Source organism: Peromyscus californicus, unplaced genomic scaffold (assembly GCF_007827085.1).
Source record: "Peromyscus californicus insignis strain IS unplaced genomic scaffold, ASM782708v3 Scaffold_4__1_contigs__length_199733344, whole genome shotgun sequence".
Classification (NCBI taxonomy): domain Eukaryota; kingdom Metazoa; phylum Chordata; class Mammalia; order Rodentia; family Cricetidae; genus Peromyscus; species Peromyscus californicus.
This window is the reverse complement of record NW_026294562.1, coordinates 53,822,118-53,847,110: the sequence shown is the minus strand read 5'-3', so window position 1 is coordinate 53,847,110 and position 24,993 is coordinate 53,822,118. Positions and strand designations below refer to the sequence as shown.

General features: G+C 47.5%; 1 protein-coding gene across 1 annotated transcript; it reads right to left on the bottom strand.

Moving 5' to 3' along the window:
• Positions 1 to 30: 30 nt before the first annotated feature.
• On the bottom strand, positions 31 to 19,799 carry Stip1 (stress induced phosphoprotein 1). Its single transcript, XM_052711840.1, has 14 exons — positions 19,672 to 19,799; positions 14,056 to 14,265; positions 13,222 to 13,363; positions 12,942 to 13,083; positions 11,642 to 11,810; positions 8,446 to 8,572; positions 8,251 to 8,353; positions 7,955 to 8,075; positions 5,181 to 5,277; positions 4,079 to 4,203; positions 1,664 to 1,700; positions 1,424 to 1,527; positions 1,044 to 1,216; positions 31 to 492 (listed from the first exon to the last, which is right to left on the bottom strand). The coding sequence occupies exons 1-14, from the start codon at positions 19,678 to 19,680 to the stop codon at positions 420 to 422; spliced, it is 1,632 nt and encodes a 543-aa protein (XP_052567800.1). The 5' UTR covers positions 19,681 to 19,799; the 3' UTR covers positions 31 to 419.
• Between the last annotated feature and the right edge of the window lie 5,194 nt (positions 19,800 to 24,993).

The following is a 24,993-nucleotide window of genomic DNA, read 5'->3' as shown; positions in this document are numbered from 1 at the left end:
AGGGAAGAAAAAGTCACTGGAGACCACAGCAACATATAACCACGCCTGACTGGCTTGTTTTATTGAAGGACATGGGGTAACAACAAGTGAAGACAGCTGGGACCCCAGGTTGGGAAGAATATCCTCCCCTCCCCGTATGCACCCACTGCCCCAAATAAAAAATAACCAACTATAAGGGAGCAGCCGAGACAGTGACGGGGGGTTTGGGGAGGGCAGGGAAAGACATTCAAGGGCAGCAGTGAAGAGACCATGCGTGTGCTGAGAGGGCCCGAGGTGGCGCTGGATGAGTCTGTCTTCCTTGCAGGCATGTATAAATATAAAGATAAGCCTTTCTTTCCCCTCCCTCTGCCCAGTGCTGCTCGCCACCGTCCCAGCTCGCCTTTCCACATTGGCGAAGGGAAGAGGGGAAAAGCAAGTTATCACCGAATTGCGATCAGACCCACATCCATCAGTTTCTGGATCTTCTGTGCTATTACAGGGTTCTTTAAGTGTCTATGGAGAAAAGATAGAGTTATCTGAAGCTTGTTCTTTCTTAGCTGCTATTTCCCTCCACCCAAGATCTCTGGCTCTCAGAGCAAGCTCAAATTAATGACCCAGTGCCAGGAGAGCCTGCCTGTGCTACTGTGTGCCTGCACACCGGTAAGCCTAGCAAGAACGGCCTTCCCAACAGAACCTTAGGCTGTCAGACAAACAGGAAAGAGAGCCTCTGCACTGCCAACTTTTTCAGTTAAGATTGACACAATTCAGGGTTCAAGGGATGGATTATTGATGAAGAGATGGCCCAGGACACTTACTGCTCTTGTAGACTTTGGTTTGGCTCCCAGCACCCACACAGTAGCTCACAACCCTCTATCATCTAGTTCTAAGGGAGGTCTGACCCTCTTCTGACCTTTTCAAGCACCAGGCATACATGTGGTATACATACACACATACATAAAGGCAAAACGCTTATACACATAACCTAAATAATGTATCTTTAAAGATAGACAAAATTCTATCTGGACACATCCCTCTCACTTCCCCAGCACTCCCACTGGACTTACTCGCTCAGAGCCTGGGGGTCCTTCTGCATCTGCTCCAGGATGAGCCTCATGGCTGGGTCACTCATAATCTGCTGCACCTCAGGGTCAGCCATGGCCCGCCGCTTCACATCCTCAGGGCTGTCATGTCTGTTGTACTGTGCCATCATACAGCGCTGGTAACCATCTGCTGCCTCCTACATTCCAGAAAACACAGAGAGGCAGGAGTCAACAACACTACCTGGCCCACTCCTTCAGCAGGTCCAAAGTAACAGCTCTCTGACAAAGGGAAAGGAAGAGAGATAAAGACACCGAAGCATGTGGGAGGGAGTACATGAAGGATCACAGAAAACACCCAGTGGAGAAACAGGCGGGATGAGCCTTGCAGGCCAGCAGCAGCCTACCTTACAGCTCGAGTCCAGGTCTAGCGCCTTCTGGTACACATCCATGGCTTTTGTATAGTCCTTCATGGCTTCCAGGGCAGCTGCTTTCCGTGTGTAACCCTTGACTACAAACAGGAGAGAGGTACTAATTTAATAGCTCCAGGCTGTGGGCTCCCCCACTTCTGCTACACGCCCAAAAGCCTTAACCTTAACAATCTCTGGGGGCAATCAGGGCACAGGAGAAAAATGAAAGGCACTTACTGAAGGTTGGCTCCAGCTGGATGCACTCCTCACAGTCCTAGGAAGGAAGAAAAGTAATTAGGCTCTTTTCCCTCCAGGGTGCTCAGTAGCCAGCTACTGTGCTCTAAGGAGTCAGAGGTCTTGGCTTTGACTCTGCTGCTCCTGCCAAATCCAGACCCCTGGGTTCCTAGAGAGCAAGTTAAACAAGAAAGGAGAAAGCTGGGTGAGAGGACTAGGAAAGCAAGCTCCAGGTCACCATCCCAATGCTGAGCACTGGACTCAAGGCTGTGCTATGGCAATACCAATGGGTAGGACACTTCTGTTTGAGAGCAAACACACAAATGACACTCGCTGCCTTCAGACTTATGTTCAAAAAGCCTTACATACTTTGGACAAGCAGAAACTGAAATAAATCATCTTGGTGAGTTCCAGACCAGCCAGAGTTCATGAGACTATCTCAAAACCTCCTAGGGCTGCCACTGTCTCACAAGCCACTCAGGTTTTGACAGCACCCTTGCAACCCTAACTAGAGTGATGTCACTTTCAGGAGATTCCCCAAAGATAGTGGTATCAAAAACAAAACTCTAAGTTGAGAGGCAAGGCAGGAGGACTTCAAATTAGAAGTCAGCCTGGGCTTATTCTAGTGAGACCCTTTCATAAAACAAAAACAGCTCAGGAGCTGATGAGCTGGCGAGTTAGGCATGGCAAGGATGAAGAACTGCATTCACTTTCCTTAGCAATGAACACTTGGAATCTCAGTGCTGGGAGCAGACAAGCAGACTGCTGGAGCTCAACGGCAGCAGCCAATCTCAGTGACACACCCTGCCTACAGCTCCTGAGGAAAAACTGTGAGGTTGTCACTGGCCTTCAAGCACAAGCATTCACAGACAGGCCAGTTCTTGTTGTGGGATGTGTATACACCGTGTGAAGATGTATCGCTGGGATTGGTGTAATACAGAGCTCAACAGCCAACAGCTAGGCAGGAGGTATAGGCAGGACTTCCGGGCAGAGAGAACGGAGGAGATGAATCTAGGCGTGCATCAGATGCCAACAAGAGATGGAGGGAGTTGGACATACAGAAGCAAAGAAAGGTAAAAAGCCGGGCTGGAGAGATGGCTCAGAGGTTAAGAGCACTGCCTGCTCTTCCAGAGGTCCTGAGTTCAATTCCCAGCAACCACATGGTGGCTCACAACCATCTGTAATGAGATCTGGTGCCCTCTTCTGACATGCAGGCAGAACACTGTATACATAATAAAAAAAATAAATCTTAAAAAAAAAAAAAAAAAAAAAAAAAAGGTAAAAAGCCGTGAGGCAAAACGTGGATTAATATAAATGGGTTATTTTAAGTTATTAGAGCTAGTGGGACACGGCTGAGTTTTCATAATCAACAAGAAGTCTCTGTATTATTATTTGTGAGCTGGTGGCTAACAACAAAGCTTGCTACAAGGTATGGTAGCTACTGGTATAAACTTAGCACTCAAGAGGCTGAGGACACGAATGTGATTTTAAAGTCAGCATGAACTAAAAAAAGAGAATATTAAGAAAAACAGCAGGGTGGTAGTGGCACATGCCTTTAATCCCAGTACTTGGAAGGCAGATCTCACTGAGTTCAAGGCCAGCCTGGTTTACAAAGTGAATTCCAGGAGAGCCAGGACTATTATGCAGAGAAACCCTGTCTCGAAAAACAAACAAACAAATAAATAAATAAAAAATAAAAAAGGGGGCTGGAGAGATGGAAAAGTAGTTGCTACTCTTCAAGGACCTGAGTTAGTTTTCAGCACCCACCTGGTAACTTGGAGCTGTCCATACTTCCTATTCTAGGGGGATCCAATCCCCTCTTCTGACCTCTGAGGATACCAGGCACATGTCTGGTACACACACACACACACACACACACATATATCTTTGTGAGGTAAAACACTCACACGCATTACAGAAAAAAAAAAAAAAGCAGGGAAAGAGAGGAAAGGAAGAAAGAAACATTAAGGAAGACTGGGGAGGAAAAAGCACCAGGGGATTCAGGGAAGGCAGAGGAGCCACAGAAGCTTATGTAGCTCAACCACTGATTTTTTTTTTTTTTTTTTTTTGAGAGACAGGGTTCCTCTATATAGCCCGGCTGTCCTGGAACTAGCTCTATAGACCAGACTGGCCTTGAACAAGAGATCCGCTTACCTCTGCCTCCCAAATGCTGGAATTAAAGGCATGTGCCACCACCACCCAGCTCAACCACTGATTTTTAAGGGCTGGAGTCTGGCAGACACAGGCCTCCAATTTTCCATAAGCACCACCTACTGTCAACCTAGAATCTTAGTAAGAACGTTAACCTGCTAAGGAGAGGACAGAAAGGAGAGGTCTGGCCCCCTGCAAAGCCTTACAGTAACTCCTGGTCTCACTGCAAGTAACCCCTCCACCCCAGCAGAACTCCCCAGGCCTCACCTTGAGCGCCAGTTGAAATTCCAGGAGCTTGGTGTAGCAGGCAGCTCGGTTACTGTACAGTTTGGCATCTCTTGGGTTCCGTTTAATGGCTTCTGTATAGTGCTTCATGGCCTGGGGGTAGTCCCCTAGACAGTTACAAAGACATTTTCTATCAGCTCAGCTGGCTTGGAACTCATTATGTAGCTCAGGCTGCAGCCCTATCAAGCCTCCTGAGTGATAGGATTTTAAGTGTGCATCATCATGTCCAGCTAACTAAGGATGATCTGCTTCTGTTATTTTGACACAGGATCTCACTCTGTAACCTAAGCTGTTTTGGGACCCCAAGTCATCTGCCTGTCTCAGTCTCCCAGTTGCTGGGATTTCATGTGTACACCCTCACACTAAGGTTTTTAGGGACTGAGAATATAGGTCAGTGGTGGACAGCTTACCTAACATGGTCAATACATTAGATTCAACCCCAATTACTGCTCCCCTCCATGCATGAAAAAGAGATTAAAAAAATTTTTTTTTCAATTTTTATGAACATTAGTGTTTTGCCTGCATGTATGTCTGTGGAAGGGTGTCCGGTCCCCTGGAACTGGCATTACAGACAGTTGTAAGCTGCCATGTGGGTACTGGGAATTGAACCCGGGTCCTTTGGAAGCACAGTCAGTGCTCTTAACCTTAGAGCCACCTCTCCAGCCCCTGGATTTTTTTTGAGACACGGTCTTACTAAGTGCCAACAGCTTGCCTGAACCCTTTTTGTAGAAAAGCCTGGAGAACTCAAGAATTCCTGCCTTTGCCTGAGTACTGGGATTAAAAACACGAGCCACTCCCGACCCCAAAACTGGCTGGGTGGTAGTGGTGCACACCCAGCACTTGGGAGGTAGAGGCAGGTGAATCTGAGTTTTGAGGTCAGTCTCGTCTATAGAGAGAGCTTCAGGACAGTCAGAGCTACACAGTGAAACCCTGTCTCAAAAACTCCCCAAAGAAAGTCACAACACTCAACAGAAAGAGAACTTTATGATAGCCAAAAGTCGCCCTCCCCTCTCCTGAAGTGTGTCCTGCAAGCAGGCACAGGAAGTCACACAGCAGAGCCAGGCCTCATGGACAGGGCTGCTACCTTTCTGGAAGCATTCATTGCCCTTGTTCTTCTCCTCCAAAGCCAAGTCAGGGTTGATGTAGGCCAGCCGCTCCTGCTCCTTCAGGATTTTCTCTGCCTAAAAAAAGACAATCACTGGCACAGTAATTCAAACTCTCACAAACATCGGGAACACTGACAAATTAGAATTTAAATTTTTTCTTTTTCGTTTTTACATTTATGTGTATGCATGTGTGCACGAGTCTGCACACTACAGTGCCACATGAAGATCAGAGGACTTCAAGTTCCCTGGAACATGTGAGTTCTATGGACTGAAATCAGGGCATCAGGCTTGGTGGTCAAGTGCCTTAACGTGCTGAGCCCTTTGGGTGATCCCCTAATTAGGATTTTGATTTTCAGCGTTCTACAGCAAGATTTTCATCTCATTCCCAAGCTGGGGATATTGCTTGGTGGAGTACATAGGCACCACAAAAATACTCTCCCTGTTTTAATATTTCTTTTTCTTTTTTGTTTTGTTTTTTTGGAGCTAAGGATCGAACCCAGGGCCTTGCGCTTGCCTAGCAAGCGCTCTACCACTGAGCTAAATAACCAACCCTGTTTTAATATTTCTATTTATCAAGGTACACTGTTAAAACAGTAGAACTTGCAAATATTTGATTCAAAACTATGCCCTGTTTAGGTTAGGGATGTAGTTTTTGTTTTTTCCATTTTTTTCAAGACAGGGCTTCTCTGTGTAGTTTTGGTGCCTGTCCTGGAACTCACTCTGTAGACCAGGCTGGCCTCGAACTCACAGAGATCCATCTGCCTCTGCCTCCTGGGTGCTGGGATTAAAGGCGTGTGCCACCACCACCACCACCACCACCACCACCACCCCCCCCCAGCAGGAATGTAGTTTAGTTGGTAGAGTGCGTGCTTAACATACACTGAGGCCATACATCCAAACACCAGTACCACACAACTCTGTTGTGGCAGCCCATACCTGTGATCTCAGCTGTCATGTGGTAGAGGCAGAATTATAAGGAGTTCAAGGTCATGGGAGGCCAGTTTAGACTTTGCAACCTTGTCTCAAAAAGAAAAAGAAAAAAACCAAAAACAAAAAACAAAAACCCAGTCCTACATGATGGGGCTGCCAAGCTGGTGGAAGAAGAGAATTGACTACCCCAAGTTGTCCTCTGACCTCCATACCTACACTGTGGCATGTACCTATCCCCAAACAAATACATGTGTAAGATGTTAAAAACAACCACTGATGGGGGGGGGGGGGGAGAACAATTCTATGAAAGCAAAGTAAAACATAGCACAATTAATTTTCTGACTTTTTTGGGGAGGGGGGTAGTTAGTGAAGGCCGAGTTGGGAACCTTCACTATGCTACCCAGGCTGGTCTTGAACTGCTATCTTTTTTGGTTTTTCGAGACAGGGTTTCTCTGTGTAGCTTTGCGCCTCTCCTGGAACTCACTTGGTAGCCCAGGCTGGCCTCGAACTCACAGAGATCCGCCTGGCTCTGCCTCCCGAGTGCTGGGATTAAAGGCGTGCGCCACCACTGCCCGGCATTTGAACTGCTATCTTTAGCTCATAATACAGTCATGTGCCACCATGCTAGATTTGACAAATCGTTTTGTGAAATTACTGCCTGTGGTGAATTGAGTAAGAATGACTCCCAAGCCAGGTGGTGGCACATGCCTTTAGTCCTAGCACTTGGGAGGCAGAGGCAGGTGGATCTCTTTGAGGTAAGAGGCCAGCCTGGTCTACAGAGCGAGTTCTAGGACAGGCTCCAAAGCTACACAGAGAAACCCTATCTCCAAAAAAAAAAAAAAGACTCCCATAAGCTCATATATTTGAATGCTTAGTTATGGGGGTGGTGGCAGAACTGTTTCAAAGAATTAGCAGGATTGGGAGGTGTGGCCTTGCTGAAGGAAGTGTATCGGCTTTGAGGTTTCAAAAGCCTATGCCGGGGCTGGAGAGATGGCTCAGAGGTTAAGAGCACTGGCTGTTCTTCCAGAGGTCCTGAGTTCAATTCCCAGCAACCACATGGTGGTTCACAACCATCTATAATGGGATCTGGTGCCCTCTTCTGGCCTGCAGGCTGAACACTCACTGAATACATAATAAATAAATAAATCTTTAAAAAAAAAAAAAAAAAAAAAGCCTATGCCAGGCCCAGTCTCTTTGTCTCTTTACCTACAGATGAGGATATTATTTCTCAGCTATTGCTCCAGCACCTGCCTACATGTCACCATGTTCCCCCAAGATAATGGACTAAACCTCTGAAACTGTTAGCAAGCCTTCCAATTACATGCTTTCTCTTATAAAAGTTGCTTTGGTCACTGTCTCTTCATAGCAAGAGAAGAGTTTAAGACACTCTCCTACATTATTTATTACAAATGGTATCATACCACTCTGGCTATCAAAATAATAAAAATGAGACTGGGCATGGTAGTGCAAGCCTACAATCCCAGTAATCAGCGGGGAGAGGCAGGTGAATTTCTGTTAGTTCAAGGCCAGCCTAGTCTACACAGAGTTCCAGGACGACATAATAGAGACCCTGTCTTAACAATCCCTCCAAAATGATAAGGAAAAACACAGTTGTAACAGTAATATTAGAACCTTGCCAACAGGCCCAGAGCATTTCCTTCATAACATTACCAAGTAGAGACAGGTGAATCTGTTAGTTCTGTTACTTCAAGGACAGCCTGGTCTACAGAGCTGGTTCCAGGACAGTCAAGGCTCAAGGCTACATACACAAAGAAACCTGTCTCGAAAAAAGACATGATAGCCCTATTCTCTTCAGACCCACCTGCTGGCACTTCTTGAGCACGTCTGGGGTTCGGTGCTCTGCCAGAGACTTATTGTAGAAATGGATAGCATCCTTGTACTTTTCTTCTTTGAAGTAGGAATTGCCGATTCGGGCATAAGCTCTGATGAAGACAAGAGGGGGAAAAGCATGCTGAGGGCAGGCAGAGTTAGCTGCAAGGTCAGACCTCAAAGGAAATACACCAGCAAAGCTGGCACTGCAGCCTGGAAGCCTGACCCTCAACAGGGCCTCAGGCCCACAACCCCCCCCCCCCCAGCAGGGTGGGCTCAGGGGCATACTTGGCAATCTGTCGGTAGTCCTCCCGGTTCTCTCGGCCCACTTCAATAGCCTGCTCACACAGCTCCCGGCATTTGTTGTAGTCGCCTTTCTCGAAGTGCACAGCTGCCAGGCAGAAGGGTGAGAAACAGTCAGTCCTTGTTTCTTCCCTCAGGAGTGCCTACCGGCTTCTCTTGTCACTGGTTTCTGGGCCTCACCTGCTTGATTAGTTATGTAAGTCATATTGGTAGGGTCCAGTTCCTTGGCCCTGTCATAATGCTTCAAGGCCACGTCAAAATCTTTCTTCTTGTAGGCATCATTTCCCATCTCTTTTTCTTTCAGTGCCTAAACGGGATTGGAAAAGAGTGCTTAGGAGCATTTATACCAGATGACAGCAATAGCAGCAGAGTCCACGCTGTCACCGGCATCAATTAGCAGGGGCCACCAACATGACCAGGAAGTAAGTTGTCCCTTGAAAAGGCCTCTTCACACACCAGCCAGAGTCAAGTGGTGAGGGTGAACTTGAACTTCACTTTCTGACCCTGAAACTGCCTTTTCCCATCTTGGATCTTCACCAGGCAGCAAAAGGCTTCTCTGAGGGAGAGGAAATCTCTAACTCAAAGCAACTGAGATGCTGGTATAACCTGGTGGCAGATTTTTAGCCACAAGCTGGCTGTTGTGGCTATCTTGAGATCTTAGCTGTTCGGGAAGAGCAGGCACGGTAAGAGGATTCTGTGGTAAGGGCCACAGAACAGAAGAGCCTGCAGCATCACTCTCTCCACCCACACAGAGGGCCTTTTTCCAGCTGAGACACCCTGAGCAACCAACACTCACCCATTTAAGGGTACTAAATTTGGCAACAATCTGCTGTTCCTGACTACGAGAAGGGAAACACAATTCTTTAGGCACACTCCTGCTCTGGAAGAGTGTTGCTAAGTGGACACCCACCACATCCAATCAGGAGGCCAAAGCCTCAGAACAGATGCAGACACCATACCTAGATCCCAGCAGGAACCAGCACCCCTCACAATTCTGTCTGCTCTACTCAGAGCTTATGCTTGCAGCATGTGATGAGGGTTCATTTTCACTGTTGAAGCACTCGGAAATTCAGTATTACTAGGAAATGGCTTATAAAGAGTACCTTTTTCATACATATACTTACAAACAAACAAAAAACCCAGGGTCTCCATGTAACACAGGCTGGCTTTTTTCTTTTTTAGTTTTCAAAGCAGGGTTTTCTCTGTACAGCCCTGGCTGTCCTTGAACTCAAGAGATCTGCCTGACAGTCTGGCTTCTAACTCATGATCCTCCTGTAACCACAGGCATTCTTTCTTATCTATTTTATATATCAATTTATTTGTTTTTTTGGTTTTTCAAGACAGGGTTTCTCTGTGTAGCTTTGCGCCTTTCCTGGAACTCACTTGGTAGCCCAGTCTGGCCTCAAACTCACAGAGATCCGCCTGGCTCTGCCTCCCGAGTGCTGGGATTAAAAGCGTGCGCCACCACCACCCGGCTATATATCAATTTATAAAAGTACTTTCCTAGGGGCTGGAGAGTTGGCTGAGCAATTAAGAGCACTTGTTGCTTTTGTAGAAGACCCAAGTGAGTTCAGTTCCCCAACACCCACATAGTGGTTCACAACTGTTCATCTGTTAACTCTAGTTCCAGAGGATCTGACACCTTCTTCTGACCTCCATAGGTACCAGGCACGCACGTGGTGCAGATACACACATGCAGGCAAAATACTCATATAAATAAAATTAAAAAGTGGCCCTGTGATGGCACATGCCTTTAGTCCCAACATTCCCAGGTGTATCTCTAAGTTCAAGGTCAGCCAGGTCTATAAAGAGAAACCCTGTAGCAAAAATAAATAAATAAAATAAATAAATATAGAGTTTTGCATGCATGTACCTCTGTACACCATATGCACGCCTGGTGCCCAAAGAGGACAGAAGACGGCATCAGATTCCCAGACCTGGAGTTTATCACCAAGTGGATGCTGGGAATCAAACCCGTGTCCTTTGCAAGAACAACTGTTCTTAATCATGGAGCCATCTCTCCAGGCCCCTATTAATTTATCTATTTATGTATGTAAGCCCATGTGCCATGGTATATGTATGGAGGTCAAAGGATGTCTTTTTTTTTTTTTTTTTTTTTTTTGGTTTTTCGAAACAGGGTTTCTCTGTGTAGTTTTGGTGCCTGTCCTGGATCTCACGCTGTAGACCAGGCTGGCCTCGATCTCACAGAGATCTGCCTGCCTCTGCCTCCCGAGTGCTGGGATTAAAGGCGTGCTGCCCAACAGAACACCTTGCAAAATAGTTCTCTTCTGCCATGTGGGTTTCAGGGAGGGAAATCAGGTTAAGTTTGGCAACAAATGCCTTACCTACTGAATAAGCCATCTCCACTGGTCCTCTGATGTATTAACTAATTTTTTTTTCTTTCAGGCACAATTTCACTATGTTACCCAAATGGGTCTCAAAACCCCAGCAGGTCAGGTGATCCTCCTATCTCAGCCACTCAAGTAACTCAGAACACACTAAGTACTCAAAACTATGGGGCTGCAGAGAGCGAGTAAGTCCGTTGTCAAAATGCTTGCCTTGCAGACACAAGGATCTGAATTTAACTTCTCAGAACCCATGTAAAGAATTAAGCTAGGAGGCTGAAGAGAGAGCTCAGCGGTTAAGAGCACTGGCTGCTCTTCCAGAGGGGCCAGGTTCAATTCTCTCAGCACCCACATGGCACATTAAAGCTGTCTATTACTCTAGTTCTAGGGGATGCAATACCCTCACACTGACATACATGCAGGCAAAACACCAATGCACACGAAATACTAACTTAAAAAGAATTGAGCTATGAGGGTGGTAGGCCTGGAGGCATGGCTCAGCAGTTAAGCACTTGCAAAGGACCCACACAGACTTATATATAAAATCTAGTTCCAGGGATCTGACACCCTCTTCTGCCTCCATGGACAGTAGGCATGAATGCGGTGCAGAGACATATACATGCAAGCAAAACAGTCATACACATAAAATAAAAACAAAGCACACTCCTTTAATCCCAGTTATCTGAGGCAGAGGCAGGTGGATCTCTAAATTCAAGGCCAGTCTAGTCTATATAGTAAAACCCTGTTCAACACGAACCAACCAAATAAAACATAAAAACTTACTAATTCCAGCAATTGGGAGGACAATCATCCTGAGTTTAAAGCCAGCCTGGGATGCAGAATAACCGTTTCTGAAAGTGTCAAATCCAGAGCTTCATGCATACTAGGCAGGTATTCCACAAACTGGGCCACATCCCCAGCCCCAAACCATTTCTCAGCTACAGTCTGTAGCCATACCCATTTAATACTTATTTCTAATTGTTTTGGCTGTATGTAAATGCATGATAGTTTAGAGGAGAAAAAAATAAGACCTGTTTCTTATTCTCTGGAAGATCTTCTTCCATTGGTTCTGGCTTGGCCTCCTTTTTGGGAGGAGGTGGGGGTGGGGGTGTTGCTGCCTCTTCCTCTTCATCCATACTGCCAAGATCAACCCCAAGGAGGACACTGAGAGTAGTCATGATCCGTGGATCTTGTATTTTCCTGAATTGATAAAAAAAAAAAAAAAAAAAAAAAAAAAAAGAGCTGGAGAAATGTCTCCACAGTTAAGAAAGCACACTGCTCTTCAGAGACTCAAGTTCCATTCCCAGCACTCATACCAGGCAGCTCACAACCTTCTGAAACTCTGGCTCTAGGAGACCCCAACATCTCTGGCCTCCTCAGGCACCTGCACTCACACGCACGTTCCCATACATAGACACAAACACGAGTAATTTAAAAGAATAAAAATGAAAATTTTCAAGAGAAACAAAGACTTGGAGAGATGTCTCAAAGATGAAGAGTGACCGAGAGTGCCTCTATGAGGCCAGAATTCAGATCCCAGCACCCATATCAGGTGGCTCACATATGCCTGTAACTCCAGCTGAAGGAGGAAAAATAAAAAGCAAGACAAGCCCAGGCGGTGGTGGCGCACGTCTTTAATCCCAGCACTCAGGAGGCAGAGAAAGGCAGATCTCTTTTGAGTTCAAGGCCAGCCTGGTCTACAAAGTGAGTTCCAGGTTAGCCAGGGCTACAGAGAAAACCTGTCTCAAAAAAACTAAAAACCAAAAGCAAACAAACAACCAAAAAAGGCAAGACAAGCCAGGTATGGTGGTGTAATCCTTTAATCTGGCACTGAAGAGGCAGAGGTTGGTGGATCTCTGAGTTCGAGGAACTCAGTGAGTTCCAGAATAGCCAGGGCAATGTAGAGAAACCCTGTCTCAAAAAACAAAACAAAAAGCAAGAAAATCACCCAAGTAGCTGGAATTATAGGTGGGCATTACCAAGCCTGGGTCCTACAATTGCTCTTAACCTATTCACTGCTAACAGATTACTGCATAGATGGTCTTCACCCACTGATACACGGCTAGAGCCAGGGCATGTATCGCAGACAAAACATTTGCCGAGCATGGGCAAGGCACTCGGTTTGACCCTCAGGACTAAAAAAATAAGCAAAGCTAGAATTCTAGAAGAGGTAGGTCTGTAAGAAACAGTCCAGAGTGCTATTATAAGCTATTGGACCCTTTCTATGCAAATTACAAAACTTGCCCTCCTCAGTGGCAAAAAAGCAAAGGCAGAAAAACCTGTGGTTCAGACCAGAGAGCTTCTGCCAGAGTTCCTGTTGCCTCCACTTACGTGCCCAGGTCCGAAGGCTTGTTCCGTAGCTGTTCTATGAGTTCCCGGTAGGTAGGGTCACTGAGCAGTGTCCTTGTCCTAGGATCGTTCTCCAACTTCTGGTACAGATTAGGCAAGTTGAAAGGATTCATGAATTTCCTCTCTGTCCAAATGAGGGAAAGTACATCAGTATGAAATGTTTACTTGAGTTACCATGACATTACCCACCACCATCACCTTCACTTTGTGGGAGGGCAGGATTGTTTTCAAAATTAATCCCATTACGTAAAAGACCACCTACCTGCCAATCTGGCCTCCATGTTCTGCAAGCCCTCCTTAAGCTGGAGGTTATTTGCTTCATGTTTTAAACCCTCTTCATAGGTTCGTTTGGCTTCTTCAAACCGGTTTAGGAATTCAAGAGCTGCTGCTTTTCTTGAATAACCCTTAATACATCCAACATTATAGAAAATAGAGGTCATACACAGGTAAATTCAGATAAACTCAAAAAACCTACTAGGGTTTGTTTTATTTATTTAACCCATATGTACAGGTGTTCTCCCTGCATATGTGGATCTGTGTGTGCCTGGTGTCTACAGAGGCCAGAAAAGGGCACTGGATTCCCTGGGACTGGAATTACAGTTCTGAGCCACCAGGTGGGCACTGAAAATTAAACCCAGGTCCTCTGGAAGAGCTGCCGGTACTCTTAACAACTGAGTCATCTTACCACCCACCACCCTTCCTGAGACAGGGTCTCATTATGTAGCTCCAGGTGGCTTCAAACTCCGCCTGTCTCTAATTCCCAAGTGTTGGGACTAAAGGCATGCACTTTTTAGACCCAAATGATACTTGCATAAAGGCCAACCAGAAAACAGGGAAAGGACTCAACACCAATGGTGGTACTAAAAGGATGCAGACAAAGGTGCTGTCAGTTTCTTTAGCACTCTTATTTCTTAGCAGCACAACTAATAAAACCTGTTTTACTGTCGATGGTAAAGACTTGGTGAATTAAGTGTTAACCTTCAAGGGGCACCTTCTGACAGGGTGGGCAGACAGGTCAGGAGGACCTGCTAAAAAGGGACCACAGACCAGACCCAAAGTCCTTAGGAAAACTGCAGAGCCCAACTCTCCAGCTTACCTTGGCCCAGTCGGGCTTCAGGTCAACCGTCTTACAGCCATCCTCATAGGCCTTCTGGTAGTCTCCTTTCTTGGCATAGGCCGCAGAGCGATTGCTATAGAGCACATGGTTCTGGGGATCTAGTTTAATTGCCTCAGAGTAGCACTGTAAGGCATCATCGATGTTCCCAGCACTCAGGGCCTTATTGCCCTTCTCCTTTAGTTCATTCACCTGAGGAGAAAAGAAAGGCATCAATATAGCCTCACTGCATACAACATTCATTCTCTCTTGGGGTGTTAGGTTATACTTACTCTTCCCAAGTATTAACTAGCTGGCTACTACTGATCAAGAGAGAAAAATGCTAATCCAGACACACCCCCCCACATCTCTAGAAGCTGGCAGGGAAAACAAAGCAGGAGCATGAAGTCCACTTCAGGTCAACAGAGAACTCAGCCCCTCCGGCGCAACACAAGCTTCCTTTGAAAAGCATATTCAGCTAGGCGGTGGTGGCACACACCTTTAATCCCAGCACCCAGGAGGCAGAGGCAGGCGGATCTTTGTGAGTTCGAGTCCAGCCTGGTCTACAGAGCGAGATCCAGGAAAGGCTCAAAGCTATACAGAGAAAACCTGTCTCAAAAAAACAAAAAAAAAAAAACAACAACAAAAAAAGCATATTCACTTGTCAAAGCTTTCTAAAGAGCTGAATGATAAAGTGAGTACAGGAAGAGCTACGCACGCTTAGATACATGATTGAGCAGCCAGCATGGTGGCACAAATCTGCACTCCCAGTACTCAGAAGGCTGAGGTTGGAAGAATACGAGTTCCAGTTTCAAAAAACTCAAGATGGGGGCCCAATGAGATGGCTCAGTGTGATCACAAACACTCAAGCCCGACAATCTAAGTTTGACACCTGGACACTAAGGGTGGAGAAGAGAACCAACTCCACAAAGCTGTCCTACAACCTCCACCATATGCACATCTGAACACACACACTTACTCTAGTGCCCTACAAGCCTCAGGAGAAGAGGCCTCTATTCCTCTATGCTTATTATGGCTCTACTGCCATAATTCATATCCCATTATCAGCAAGAGCCAAATGGGAGTTTACTGTGCTGTCCCTTAAGGGTAGAGCTAGTCCCCACCAACGCTTACTATTACTCTATCAGGAAGGAGAGGAGAGGATGAAGACAAGTATCATCTCATCCCATTCTCTCAGTTGCCAAGGAGCTTTATAAAGTGGAGAGACCCTGCTTAAGAGGAGTTCACCAAAGTCACACGTTTCCTCGATTCCCTTCATAACACTTTGAGACAGTCTCAGTTTAATTTCGAAGGCTAGCCTTGAACCTGAGATCTTGTTCCTGACACCCACTAGCTGAGATTAGAGATCTAAAAGTGTTCTTCATTATCTCTGTGTGTATAATGGGTTTTTCTTAACAGTGCTGACTTACAAAAGGTCAAGAACTTCATTGCCAAGCACCTTTAATCCCACCCAGCACCTGGGAGGCAGAGGCAGGCAGATCTCTGAGTTCAAGGCCAGCCTGGTTTATAGAGCCAAGTTCCAGAAAGACACAGAAAAACCCTGTCTGGAAAAACAATAACAAAAAAAAACCCCCACAAATACAAACAAACAAATGCCAAAACTTCCTATAAGCCTAGCTAAGAGAAAACTAACCCTTCACAGCTCCCTTTAAAATGCAAGCACAGAGTGCACAATGAGCAGAGTAGGATATACACTTATGCCACTGGAGTGTGGATGTAGCTCACTTGGTAACTGAAGCCCCAGGTTGAATCCCAGCACCAGACATGGTGACATACATGCACATACATGTTATTACAGGACTTATGAGGCACAGAAAGGAAAATAAGTCATTCCTTGGCTATAAACAGTAAGTCTAAGGCTAGCCTGGGATTCATGAGACCCTAACTCTATCAAGCAAGGCCAACCCATTTTGAGTCCAAGCTGTACTAAAGTTATTACAGTACCTATTATGAAACTATCATCTACTCATGGTTCAGTAGACTGACAGAATTCACTTCTTTCAGATGATTTTAGAACCCTAGGTATACCACAGGAACTTCCATTGAGCAGAGATCCTAACGCAAAGGTAAGCTGAGTCTGCCCTGTAATCTCAGCACTTAGGAAGGGGAAAGAGAAGCAAAGACACAGGAAACTGCCAAAATTCCATCCCTTTAAAGGAAGGCCAAGGGAGAAAAAGGTGGAAAACTTCACTCAACTGATATAAGAGGAAGCTGACTTTGTTAGCTCTTGTTTACATAGAGAAAGGGTTTCACACAGGCCTAAAATTCACTATGTAGCCCAGGCTGGCTTACTGCTTCAGCCTCCTGGTGCTGGGTTTACAGGCATGAGCTCAACACTCCATTTGGAAGAAAGAAGTACTTTTCAAATGAGCACTGACAGGAAATAAATTGTTAGGAAATAAACTGGGGGGCATATTACTTTGTTAAAAAACAAAACTAGGGGCTGGAGAGATGGCTCAATGGTTAAGAGCACTGGCTGCTCTTCCAGAGGACTTAGGTTCAATTCCCAGCACCCACATGGCAGCTCACAACTGTCTGTAACTTCAGTTCTAGGGGACCCAACACCTTCACACAGACATACACGTAGGCAAAATACCAATGCATATAAAATTAAAAAACAAACAGAGCGGTGATGGCACATGCCTTTAATCCCAGTACTCAGGAGGCAGAAGCAAGCAGATCCCTGTGAGTTCGAGGCCAGCCTGGTCTACAGAGTGAGTTCCAGCACAGGCTCCAAAGCAACACAGAGAAACCCTGTCTCGAAAAAAATCAGAAGAAATAAATGAATAAAACAAAAAACCCAAAACAAACACAACAAAACTAGAGGGGCTAGAAAGAATGATCAGAGGTTAAGAGCATTCGACACTCTTTCGGAAGATCTAAATTCAGTGCCCTCCCAGGTGGCTTCCACATCGATGGCCACCATGGGCACAAATGTACATGGTACACAAATAAAAATACATCTCTGTTTGTAGACAAGGTCTCTCTCTGTAGCTCTGGCTGTCCTGTAACTCCACTATTTAGACAAGGCTAGCCCCTGCTTCCCAAGTGTTGGGATTAAAGGTCTGTGCCCCCATACTTGACATTAAAAAATGTGCTGAGCCTGGAGCGATGGCTCAGCAGTTAACATCACTAGCTGCTCTTCCAGAGGACCTGGATTCAATTCCCAGCACCCACATGGCAGCCTGCAACTGTCTGTAACTCCAGTTCCAGAGGGTCTGACACTCTCACACAGACATACATGGAGGCAAATCGCCAATACACAAAAACAAATAAATAAGTAAATAAATAATTTGCTTTGGTATTTCTTGAGACAGAGTCTCACTACACAGCTCTGGCTGTCCGATTACAGAGATCAGCTTGCCTCTGCCTTATGAGTGCAGGGATTAAAGCATGCACCTTTATGCCTGGCAAAAATAAATCTTACAAATGTAAACTATGATGCCAGGAGTGGTGGCGCACGCCTTTGATCCCAGCACTCAGGAGGCAGAGGCAAGCTGATCTCTGTGAATTCAAGGCCAGCCTGGTCTACAGAGTGAGTTCCAGGACAGCCAAAAATACAGAGAAACCCTGTCTCAAAAAAACCCCAAAAAAGTAAACTATACATCACTGTAGGATTTACCTGAAAGAACTCCCTTCTTCAAATGCACAATTTTCTTTTCTTTTCTTTTTCTTTCTTTTTTTTTTTTTTGGAGACAAGGTTTCTTTGTGTAGCCCTGGTTGTCCTAGAACTCAATCTTTAGACCATGCTGGCCTTGAACTCACAAAGATCCGCTTGCCTCTATGCTGGGATTAAACACAGGCACTAATGCCAGCCTGACTCAAATGCACTATTTCAATATTCAAATTTATTTCTCTGGGTGTCGGCGGCACAAGTCTTTGATCCTGGCACTTGGGAGGCAGGGGCAGGCAGATCTCAGTGAGTTCAAGGCCAGCCTGGTCTACAGAGCAAGTTCCAGGGCAGGCTCCAAAGCTACACAGAGAAACTGTCCTAAAAAACAAAAACAAAATTTATTTCTTGTGTGCATGCCAGTGCACAGAACAGAAGTTGAAGTCAGGATGTCTTCCTTTACTGCTCTTCACCTTAGTCTTTGAGACAGGGTCTCTCGATGAGCCTGGAGTTCATAGACTGGCTAGTGAGCCCTGAGATCCTCCTCTTTCCCCCCAACTCTTTGGGTGGGTGCTGACAATCTGAACTCAAGGTTCTCATTCTTTTTTTTGAGACAGGATTTCTCTGTGTAACAGCTCTGGCAGTCCTGGAATTCCATCTGTAGACCAGGCTGGCCTCGATCTCACAGAGATCCACCTGCCTCTGCCTTCTGAATGCTGGGATTAAAGGCTTTCGCCACCACTGCCCAGCTCAGGCTCTCATTCTTACACATCAAGGTTTTTACCATCCGAGCCGTCCTGAGCTTAGCCAGTCCCTTACAGTCTACATGTATATTTGCACACTTGTACAATGGCTGGCAGGATTTTATTTCTGAGGTGGGTGGGGTGGATGTACAGCTCTGAATACACCCTGGGTTCCAGGCCCTGGGTTCAATAGCCAGCACCACATACTAGATGAATGAATGAATGAATGAATGAATTAGAGAAGAGCCCCTTTTTGTTCCAACAGAGCAAAGTGCTGCTTATTCCAAAAGGGAGTTTTTGTTGGTTTTCTTTTTGGTCTGTACTGCAGCCTATCTATCCCAGACACAACTTCATTACTTCAAGGGTACAAACAGTTGGTTAACCGTTCCATTGCCAGCCTTACTAACGAAGCAGGGAGGTCCTACGAGCCCCTTACAGTGGCTAGTCCAGAACAAAAGGTTTTACTTTGTACATCATACTAAAAGTAGTAAGCTGTTCTCTTTTTTGTGAGCATTTGGGTGAATCAGGACAGTTCAATGACGGCTTCCAAGGTAACAAAACCTCTCCAGGCCTCTGAGAGCTGCGGGCCACTGTGGCCTGAGCTAGTCACCAAGGTAAGGGCTGCAAGTTCGACTCTGTGGCCTGGATGCCGAGCGAGGAGAGGCAGGGACTTCTGGCTGCTCACTATCGGCTCACAACTGTCTCTAACCACTAAACCCCGTGTAATCGGAGTCCGAATTTCCAAGTGTCAGGTCCCCAGTCACCACAAATAAATAAATAAATAATAAATAAAAGAAAAAAGAAAGAAAGAAAAAGGGAAAGAGAGAGGGGGAGGGGCGACATATGCATCCCGAGCCGCAGGGAGACTCGGTGACACTGTCCGCGTCCGCCTCCCCTGCACAGGAGCGCGGGCCCCTTCCCCGGGCGCACGCAGCTGCCCCGTTCCCCGAAGGCTGCCGAGGTGATCGGTCACCGGATCCCTCCAAGTTGGTCGCGGCCGACCGGGGCCTCCCGCGCTGAATCGGCCCCGCACCCTGAAGCCTCGGGGCCCGGCCGTGGCCAGGCCCGCTCCCGCTCCGCTCGGCGGGCCGCGGGGGCGACGGGCGCTCGCCATTCTCCCCTCACACGCCCGACCGCGGCCCTCAAGCCCTCGCCTCGGCCGCGCGGCCCGGCCCCCGACCCCTCGCTTCTCCCCGCCGTCAGGCCTGCGCTGCCCCGGGGCCCCGGCCGCCCCTCCCCCTTCACCTGCTCCATAGCCTGGCCCGGAACCCCGTTGAATCGAATTCGTCCGCTCCGCGTTCCCAACCGCACGCGCCGCCTTCTGGAACCTACTAGAAGCTGCCGGGACCCCCCGGTTCCCGCCCCTTCCTTGCCTGCTCATTGGTTGATCGCGTCCAGGGGGCTCTATGCTCCTCCGCTATTGGCTGTAGGCCCAGTCAATCATTTTGGCTTCTCTTTCATTGGTCCTCTGCGGGTCTTCTCGCCAGCCCTGCCTCCTCTTCACCTCGGGATTGGTCGGTCTCCGACAAGCCCCGCCTATGTCAGGGAGGAGCGGGCCTCGACGACACGGATTGGTTGGTGAGTCCGTCAATTGTGGCTGACCTGGCCGCGCCCATTGGTCCCGTTCTTTCTGGAAATTTCCACGACTCTCATTGGGCTGAAGGACTCCTTGACGGAACCGCCTTCAGAAAAAAAAAAATTCAATTGGGTGTGTGTTGGGGGTGGAGTGGAAATTGGCCACACTTGGCCCTGATTGGTCTAGGCCGCTGCTCGGTAAAGGGGCGCCCGGCGGGTGGTTCGTGGGAGTCCTGCATCTCCCGGCTGTCGCCGCGGCTTTGGCTGCAGCCTGACGGGCTGTTCTCCGAGAGCCTGCGGCTGTCGGCTGTGCAGCCCCGGCCGGCTGGGCGACCGTCTTAGCGGGCCGGCGTTTTCCCGCATCCCGGCTTCTGGGCCCCGAATGCTCCCCAAACGCCGCGGGGCGGTGACAGGCCGGCGCTTTCCCCGCGGTGGCGCGGCTGACGGTGTCATCAGTGGAGTCGCGCGCCTCTGAATTCAGGTGCAAGCTTCGGTCACCGCGGTCCTGCCAGCAGAACTGCCACTCTGGTTGCAGGCTCAGCGTGCGGTTCACGGAACAATGGAGGCTGAGGAGGGTCTGGGGAGGGCCTGGGTGAGGGCTTGGACTCTGTGGTGCCCTCTCTGTGCCAGGGGCGCCAATGCACATCCTTTCCAGCCGGCTGGCTACCCCTCATCTGTTCGCTTATACCTAGTTCCCCTGCCTCGCCTAAGATCACCGGAGGACAGTCAAGTGAGGTGGCACACGCCTTTAATCCCGGCACTCGGGAGAGTTCGAGGCCAGCCTGGTCTACAAAGCGAGTTCCAGGACAGCCAGGGCTACACAGAGAAAGCCTATCTGGAGGAGGGGGGGGGCGACAAAAAAGTTATGTTGGGCTGGAGAGATGGCTCAGTAGTTAGGATGGTATCCTGCCCTTTAAAGGACCCTAGTTCAGCACCACAAAGAGAGCAGCTTGCATCCATCTGTAACTTCAGGGGATTCCACCTCTGGCCTCCATGGTCACCTGCCCATACCCACTGTGCATGCACGTTCGAACACACACACACACACACACAAAATTAAAAATAGAAACTTAAAAAAATAAATAAAAGCTGTGTTTTGTAGTTACTTTTCTATTGCTGTGAAGAGACACCTTGACCAAGGCAACGTATAAAAGAGTTTATTGAGGCTTACAGTTCCATCATGGTGGGTGACATGGAAGCAGGCAAGCAGGCATGGTACTGGAGCAATAGCTAAGAGCTTACATCTGGTCCACAGGCAAAAGGCAGAGGGAGATCCAACTGGGGATGCTGTGGGCTTTTGAAACCTCAAAGCATGTCCCCAGTGACCCACATCCTCCAACAAGGGCACGACTCCTAATCCTTCCCAAACTGAGGTCCAAGTATTCAAATATATGAGCCTGTGGGGGGCATTCTCATTTAAACCACCACACCGTATGGAGGCACATATCTAATCCCAGTGCTGGAGAATCTGAGACATGAGCATGCTTGCTGCCCAGCCAGTTTAGCAGACTCAGTAGTAAGCTCCAGGTTCAGTGTGAGACCCTATATAAAAAAATAAAAATAAAATAAAGGTGTGTGTGTGTGTGTGTGTGTGAGTGTGTGTGAGTGCACGCTTAGTAGGCAGAGGCAGGTGGATCTCTGAGAGTTTGAGGCCAGCCTGGTATACAGAGTGAGTTCCAGGACAGCCAAGAGCTACTACACAGTGAAATCTTGTCTCAAACCCTCAATTAAAAAATCAGTAAATGAAAGTGGATGGGCTGAAGAAATAAATGGGTTGGCAGTTAAGAACCCTTGCTCCTCTTGCAGAAGACTCTGGTTCAGTTTCCAAAACCAGCATGGCAGCTCACAACTGACCAAAAATCCAGTACAAGGGGACAGAGTGACCTATTCTGGCCTCTAACACACAGATGGTGCGCAGACATACATACAGGAAACACATACACGCACACATGCACACACATGCGTGTGTACAAATAAACAAGCTTAAATAAATTGAGGAAGACACCTTACATTGACTTCTGGCCACCACATATGTGCATGTGTACATACACAATTAAAAAGAACAAGGTGTGGATCTTCAGATGGAGACTGTTGGGGCACTCTGAAGCTTAAGCTTCCAGTACCATGGTAAAGTCAGGCTGAACACTTGGAAATGTGAGCTCTCACCAGCTCCACTACCTTAGTTTCCACACCTCTAACCTGAGCTGAGAGTTGAGTCAAGGAAATCAATGTCCCCTTCTCTCAGGTCCCTAGAACACAGCAGTGTCACCACAGAGACGTCTGGCCCCGTGCATCCCCTGAGTGTCCTGTGTGTTCCAGAATATTGCTGTTGAGAGTGGAGGGAGGACAGGGATGGTGGTGTCATCTTGAGACCGCTGTTCTTACAGAGCACACTCCCAATTTGTACAGCTGCCTTTTAATGGCAGTGTGGTGTGGAGTGAGCAGTGCTGTTGCTCAGGATTCTGGGAGATCTTTGGATGCTGGAGTGAGGATTTGAGATAACCCTGGCTTCCTTCCCCACTAAAGACAAGGTTCTGTTGAGGGTTTCTTTGAGGCCCACTAATCTCAGTGGTCCTGACTCCTGGGTCTCCTGCAAAGAGGCTGAGTTCTGATGAGTCTGGAAAGTTGGGGGAGAAAAAAAGGAGGGGAGAGCTCTCTTCATTTCCTGTGAACCTACATGGAGTGCCAGGCCCTATGCCAGATGCTGGGAGGACCAGAACAATGGTAATTATCTAATCATTAACCAGACAGCTGAGGGCAGCACGGGGGCTGGGTGTCTCCACCAGCCTCATGCCTATAAATACCATCTCCAATGACTCCTAGCATTCCAGCTTCATCTCAGAGCTTACTCCCAACACCCAGGCTTGTCTGACTAGCTGCCTCCTGACTTCTTCCCTTCGTGTCTGTCAGACACCCCAGTATTGTCCTCCAGCCTGGTAGCCCCTCAATAGTGACATCACTAGCCCTCCAGTAGTTTTGTCTGGAAACTGAATGCATGTTTGATTTTTTTCCCCCCAGAGAACTCTAGCTGTGTAGCCCCCGGGTGACTTTGAACTTGGACTCCTTCTGCCTCAGTTTCCCAAGTGCTGGGATCACAGGCTTGAACTACCACCCCCAGCTTCCTTGAGACTCTTCATTCACACCTCACACCCAGTCCATGAGCAAGTCCCGTAGCTAGAGGGACCTCCACCTCTGACTGCAATGGAGAAAAGTGTGTTGACTCCCTGATGTGGTAGCCAGAGTGAGAGGGGACAACGCTGTACGATACTGTGCAAGGTGCTCCCCAGCCTGTGCTCCCCGGTCATGTCCGGAGCCTGGTGTGCGCAGGGTAGGTGATGGATGGGGCCTTCTGCCTTCCCTTCAGAAGACCGCTGAAGTGAGGCCGGCCACCTTGGCCTTGGCGAACAGGGGCTGAGAACCTCCACAAGAGTGAGGGAGTCACATCATTTCTCAACTGGGAACCACTGCATGAGGAAGGAGCCTCAGTTTCTGGGATAACATCTCCGGACACTGGGATATGTGTATGAGTGTTCGCCGACTTGTATGTCTAGGTACCATGTGAATGCCTGGTGCCCATGAGTGCCAGAAGAGAACATTAGATGCCCTTGAACTGGAGTTACAGGAGATTGTGAGCTACCATGTGGGTACTGGAAACCAAAACCAGGTCCTCTGTAAGAGCCTAAGTGCTCCTAACCACTGAGCCATCTCTTCAACCCTGTCTTAAGGCTAAAGCCGTTTTTAAAAGTTGTTTTTCTTTTTTTAAAATATTAATTAATTAATTAATTAATTAATTATGCATACAATGTTCTGCCTGTATGTATCTCTGAAGGCCAGAAGAGGGCACCAGATCTCATTACAGATAGTTGTGAGCCACCATGTGGTTGCTGGGAATTGAACTCAAGTCCTCTGGAAGAGCAGTCAGTGCTCTTAACCTCTGAGCCATCTCTCCAGCCCCAAGTTTTTTTGTTTGAATTTTTTTTTTTTTAAGACAAGGTATCACTAAAGAGCCTTGGCTGGTCTGAAACTTGCTCTATAGTCCAGACTGGTCTTAAACTCACAGAGATCCACCTGCCTCGGCCTCCCAAATACAGGGATTAAAAGTGTCACCATACCAGGCCTTATAGAAGTCTTTGAGACAGAATCTCTCATAGCTGAGGCTGGCCTCCAATTTCTGGTCCTTCTGCTTCTGCCTTCCAAGTGCTGGGATTACAGATGTGAACTGCCACATCCGTCTCTGGCAGTTTATCTTTATTTTATTATTCATTATTTTGTGTGTGTGATATATGATGTGTGATAGAGCACAACATGGAGATCAGAATTTTGTTCTCTTCTACCACCCTGGGTTTGGGGAATTGAATTCAAGTTGTCAGGCATGTCTGCTTTTACCTGCTGAGCCATCCCATGGGGCGTACTTAACCGTTCTTCATATAGGATAGTATGTATCCCTGGCTGGCATCAGACTCACTGTGTACCTAGTGATGGCCTTGAGCTCTGGATACTCCTGTCTCCACCTCCCTAGTGCCAGGATTACAGGTGTGCAGCACCATGCCCAGCTCCTTTGGCCTTTTGAATTTTTTTTTTTTTTTTTTTTGGTTTTTCGAGACAGGGTTTCTCTGTGTAGCTTTGCGCCTTTCCTGGAACTCGCTTTGGAGACCAGGCTGGCCTCGAACTCACAGAGATCCGCCTGGCTCTGCCTCCCGAGTGCTGGGATTAAAGGCGTGCGCCACCACCGCCTGACTGGCCTTTTGAATTTTTTATCTTATTAGCTGGCAAACCTGCAGAGTGATCCTTAAGCTACCTTACAATTCCATTTACTAAAGAAGAATTCAGTTCTTTGGATGAAAATATGCAAACCAAGGGCTGGAGGGCTGCCCCAGTGGTTAAGAGTGCTTGCTGCTTTTATAGGGAACCTGGGTCCCACTCCCATCATCCACATGGTAGCTTACAACTGTCTGTAACTCCAGTTCCGAGGGACCTAGCGCTCTCCTCTGG